Here is a 6000-nt window from a genome sequence, read left to right as displayed (position 1 = left end):
CACAGAATGAATATATACATGTAAGTGCAAGTGACATTGCTCATTTCTGGACATTACAATTGGGTAGCTTTAGCTTTACCTCTGAATAATACATGGCTAGCATAGCTACTAACCTGGGACATTACAAGACTAGTATTAAGCTTGATGAAACAGTGTCAGTTTTAGCTGCTAATTTGTCTTCACAAATTTAATGGTAAATTTAATGGGCTTATATCAGGAATTGTGATTGTATAGCCTTAGTCCAGTGAGAATGGAGAATGTGTTGGTGGAGAATCTCAAATTAATTGTTGTTTACAGCTTGTGAAATGATGCTTTTTGCACCATGACTAAAGTTATGTGTATGGTTAATATTTCCCTTCATACACATGGGTGCTTGTTTATGTTTTCAAATGGGGGAGCAAACTTGAAAAAACATAATTAGTGGGGTGGGGGGTCCTAACCCAGAAAAAGAAATTGTATTTTTACACTACATAATCTTTGATAAAGTCAAGAAACAGCCACCTGCACTAGTCTATATTAGTTAGACTGAGGTGCTATGAAAACCAAGACTGTATCAAGAATAATTTCTAACTGGGTTAATCAGGACAGGAAATGATTATTAGAAGAATGACTGTTTAATATTTTAAATTATAGGCCTAGGCCCTATTATAAAAAAAACAGTATGTAGCCTAAAATGGTAGTAGGTTGCAGGCTACTAGACCTTCTTCATGGTCAAATAAAACAATTTAATAAATGAAATAGCCTTACAACACATCACAATATGAGTTGGATAATTGAACCTGGTTAAACAATGTTAAACCTCAGGGTTGCTATTCCCAATACTCACAAGGTCATCCGTATGAATGAAATGGCCTTACAACAGCTAATTCTACCTGTTCATTATACACACCAGTTCTTATGGTAGCTATTCTCAGAGCACCACTAGCTGGTGTAGTTGTAATGTTATACAGGAATGAGTAATTCTTACTAAAAAAGCATTTTAACCTACATTATCTCTCAAATCAAGGACTACTGTAATGCACACAAACTGTGTGCTCTGGACTCTGGAAAAAAGCCTGATGTTCGAGCTTTGTTCGCAGAAAGCCTGTTTAACATATAATTATATTTCTTCACGACGGAGTGGCTTCGAGGCTTTCTCTTATTTGACATGAGATTTGAGAGATTGTTTTCAGAGAGATTGGAGCATGCTGGCAACCCAGTGTAATGGAAATGAAAAATTATATAATTATTATTATTATATTACTATTTCAGAATTGAAGTAAAATCACATTCATTATTTTTGCAAAGGCATACTAAGTTAATAATCTGTTAATGGGAATCATGGGAAAGTCTCAGAGTGATACACACAGCTCCAAAGAATCTCTAAAACTGAATTTCTGAACTAACTCTGACAGAGCGTCCTGTAACCATAGTAACTCACTCACGCACACTTGCCTGCCTGTGCACAGTGCAAGAGAAGAGGTAGAGACACTGCTGTCAGAAGATCCGCTGACTCCTCTGAGCAGCACGCGTGGGAATAAATTACAATATAACAGTTTATGGATATTTCTCACTTTCTCCCGATAGTTGAAGAACTCGTTGCTGCATGGTGCTGCTGTTGTATTGTTGCTCTGTCTTATCTGCCCATGTGCTGTCAGTGTCCTCTTTACATGTGGCCACATCATCAGCTATAAATCTGTTTTTCATGCTCTGCACCCCCAATGCTGGAGTTCCATTGAAGTGCGCAATTTGTATGATGACATACATGACCCAATTAAGCTCATGTCTCGTGAGGCTGCTGATTGGTCAGAGGCCTGGGGCTCAAGCCCATGCAAGCCTGCGCATTAAGGCGCCACTGGATACAGTAAGTTCCTTGAAAGAATTTGGGTGTAGAAATCGCCTAAAATATCTTTTTGAAGTCTAGAGAATTACTCAAGACCCATATGCTCTTACATTTACTGGGACATTTAAAAAAATACAAGTGTCATATGATGATATATGATATTGAGGGAGACAGACCTCAGTTCCGGCATGGTGCAATTTGGACATGAGGAGGCAGAGATCAGCTGTGGCAGGCTCTGGATCAGTTCACCCCCTGATGGTAAGATAAAATGAAAGCATGTCAGCAGCATTAGCTGCTAACTTAAGGGAAAGCACACCCAGCATGAAGCTATGACAGTTAGAAGATAGTAGATACTAACTTATGGACTACAAGACTAGCATGAAGCTAAATAATACAGTCACTAACATTAATCAGACATTAAAAGGCTAGCATTAACTGCTAAAATACTACAGTTTGGGCATTGTAAGATTAGCATTAGCTATTAAACTTCATAAATATGGATCATACAAGACTAGAAGAAGCTGCTAACTTTTGGACCTTACAATTACAAAGGTGTCTGTAGCACCTCCTAACCTCTGAACTTTACAAGGTTAGCTTTAGCTACTAACTCTTGGACAAAGGGTAGGTCTTTATAAATGTAATGATAAGATGAAATGAAAACATGTCCGTAATATTAGCTACTAGCTGTCATGTTTGAGTAGTTAATAGTTTGCTGTGTAATGACAGCCAATCCTGATCAAAATGTTTTTTCTCTGACCCATCGTCTGAGGCAACATCAGTTTCTTGTGATGACAGCGCAGCTGGACCACAGCTGGATCAGTTGTCAGTCTGCAGGTGTTAACAACTTTTTATGCCTTGGAGTTTGTAATGTCCAAATAACAAGTACATCCAGTGCAGCGCTGCAGTGACACCATCAAACATGACAAAAGTGACTGTGAAATACCATAAATAAATTGCTTGTCAGCAGGTGCCCGTTCATTAAAAAACGTTATTTTTGATTAAATTGTCAACACATCCATCAAACCACAGGTAAGTTTCTGCTCAGACACTGAAAGCTAATAAACCAACAAAGCTTTATTCATCTGCATTTATGAATGTTCTCTTTGTAAATTCATTATGTCCATTATCCAAGTTATGACAAGAATGTCTCCTAATTCGTAGAAATGATTAAAGTAGTGTTTATTTTAGTGATAGTGGAAAATATATTAAATATCAAGTCAAAATATACTTTCTACTTGATGCACAGGGATTTTCAACCTGACAGCAACTGATGTGAAATGTTTTTACAGCTGAAAGCAACAGACTCTTCCTCTCCCTGACTATAAGATTATCTATGATACAATAAAGAAATGGGAAAATGACCAAAGACTAAAAGAAAAATCTTTTTCATGAATGATGAAAGTTGTTTTATGATAACCCTAACCCTATTCTTAATCAGACCTGATGCAACTGTTCGTTGTTCTAGATACATTTTGTTTTCAGAATTTATTAACTATCACAGGACTTCCAGCAGATTCATCCCAAGGCAGCGGGAAAACTGTTTGAAAACTGGGCGGCTGTCGGTGACGGAATCCTCACATGTGCCCAGCAAGAGGGAAAGTGCACTTAGTGCTGGATGACATTACACCAGGTAACCTTAATATTTCTTAAAGTAATACGTCATCATCTATTAAAAAAAACTGATCCTACATTATTTTGCATTTTGATACCTCCACAAAATAAGCTTGATAACTTAAAGTCAGTTTTATTTCAACATTAAGTGATGTGTAGTTGATTATTTAGAAAATGCAGAGACCAGTCAAGTGTTCCTGCACATTTTGTGCTTTGGGGATGAGATGACAACGTGCCAGCTCTTCACTGCTATTTCAGGCCACGCCATCAAAACAGACTCTTCGCTGGAGGGTGTAGATGTTTGTGTTTGACATCAATTACACCAAGCAGTGCCTCCCCCACCTGGGAGTTTCTCTGGCATGTAGTGTATTGTACATTATGTACATTTGTATTCTGCATGATAACTCGTTTTTGTTTTATAATATACTGTTGTTGTTGTTGTTGTTGTTGTTGTTGTTGTTGTTGTTTTTTTTTTTTTTATCATTAGATATAAGGTATCAAGACAATAAGTCAAGAAATAACCCAGTTTATGGGTAACATGAAATCAAGCAATAGAGTTCATTTCGCTCACCAGGTTAGTTAAGTGAACAACCAAAACTTCTGGGTTGAAAGGGAAACCCAGCACTTGAGTCAAACCAACGGAGTAAATGTTCTGTCCCATAGTTACCCAGCTGTGGAGTTACGGTCGGGTTATGTTTTAACAGTTTTTGAGTGTGTGCTTTCACCCGTTATCACACAGTCTTCATAGAATGGAGTATGTTCAGTTGTCACAGAGATGGTGAAAAGCCAACTCAGTGGCTGTTATGATTTCATACCATTCTCAATTTACAGATGAAAACCACAGGATACAATTTTAAGTGCAAGAGGAAGTGGACCTTGAGGTAGGATTGTTTTGTCAGTTGTTTTTTTTTATCACTTTCCTTAACATTGTGAGAGAGGACATTTTTCACGCTTCTGTCATTTCCTCTGGAAATAATATTTGGATCTTGATGTAAAAAATATTATAATACACACATTTATGGTGTTGAGATCTATGACTTTGTACAATTTGGTGCAGATCCAGATAATAATCTGATAATAATCTGGATGTGGTGAAAGAAACTTGCAACATTCAATTTATAAAATTAGCCTTGTATAATGCTGACGTCATCATATCACACAACAGGTAATAACACCATACAGCTGTAGGGATTAAAGACAATAAATTGCGGAAAAAAGATAAAAATAAAACTGTGCTTAACAAAAGAGGTGCAGGGTTGTTTGCCTTGGTGGAGGTATGTGCTCTCCTGAGTGTCATGTGAAAGAGAATGAAGGAGTTTTGAGAAGGATACTAAGTAAATATATGGTGTGTGTATATATATAATTGTTGTGATAAATGTCCAAATCTTATTATCATGACTATTTTGATATAACTTTGTAGGATAAACACAGACTTACTGTAAATGGTGGCCGTTGAGTATGTGTGCATTATCGTGGAATAATACAAAGCACTGCTCATATTAATGGCATAACGGCTCCGTCGAAGCCATATCACAGGAATAAGAAGGGATTAATAAGAGCTAAGTGATGAATATGAGTCAGTCACAAACTGCACTGTGAACGGAGGCGTGGAGCCAACTGTGGCATGCAGACAACAGCACCGTCCACTCTGCCAACACTGACTCCTCCACTGGGAAGGGAGGACTCACAAAACTGCAGCTCATTCGCCTTCAGTGTGTCGCCTGTGTGTGTGGAGGTGTAGTAGTCATGACAGCCTCAAACACCGGCCGTCACCCCCCACCACCACCACCATCATCACCACCACCACCACCACCGCCGCCTCCTCCTCCCCCAGCACGTTGTGGACGCTCGATTCCGGCGCATTGCTGTGCTTTCCCTGTTTTCTCCTGCGTTGTTTTTGGACCCGAGTGTCCCGCAGTGACCATCGACTGACTGCTGGACTGCAGCAAGTAGTCGACCCCCGCTTGTGCTCGGTGTACCGAGAGAGCTCAGGCATGCCATCTGTCTCGACTGGCAACACTGTTGTTGTCTGGGCCGAAATTCGTTTCACTACTTGAGGGAATCAAAGTTGCTGCAATGGAGACTCCCGGGAGTGATGCGGCTCTCACACACTTGGGGAAAGCTGAAGACAGAGACGGATATTATGATGTGGAACATCTGCCTCCGCTGCTGGAGGATGAGGTGAGACTATATGGTTGTTAAGTTATAATGAAATACAGTTCTTATCATTCATTTAGAAAAACAGTCTTGACTTCAGACTGGACTGTTTTCTGATTAGTAGCCTATAGGACAAATGGGTAAATTACTCATTAGGTAAACTTTACAATAAAAGAAACGTGTCATCCCCAATGTAAAAGCAGAACAGCTGGTGGATACTGTCTCCAGTGTCCTCGCACATCATGTCAAGCTGTCATTCTGAGTTCAAGTTGATATGGTGATTTCATAAATAGGCCATGAGGAGGATTTATCCTGCTTAGTCAAACTGCAGAGGATTTAAAGTCACTTGCACAAGATTTGAAGACCTTAGATTATTGGAATATTTGCTGTTATGATTTCACCCCTCACCC

The 6000-nt window shown here is 39.0% G+C and overlaps 1 protein-coding gene across 1 annotated transcript in view; it reads left to right on the top strand.

The window, feature by feature from the left end:
* Positions 1 to 5071: 5071 nt before the first annotated feature.
* LOC130181544 (kinase non-catalytic C-lobe domain-containing protein 1) overlaps positions 5072 to 6000 on the top strand; it is a 39552-nt gene continuing 38623 nt past the window's right edge. The window contains exon 1 of the mRNA XM_056395811.1: positions 5072 to 5614. Coding sequence (XP_056251786.1) covers positions 5510 to 5614 — 105 coding nt within the window. The 5' untranslated portion in view covers positions 5072 to 5509. The remainder of the gene's footprint in view (positions 5615 to 6000) is intronic.

Source organism: Seriola aureovittata, chromosome 14 (assembly GCF_021018895.1).
Source record: "Seriola aureovittata isolate HTS-2021-v1 ecotype China chromosome 14, ASM2101889v1, whole genome shotgun sequence".
Classification (NCBI taxonomy): domain Eukaryota; kingdom Metazoa; phylum Chordata; class Actinopteri; order Carangiformes; family Carangidae; genus Seriola; species Seriola aureovittata.
This window is presented reverse-complemented; position numbering and strand designations above follow the sequence as displayed.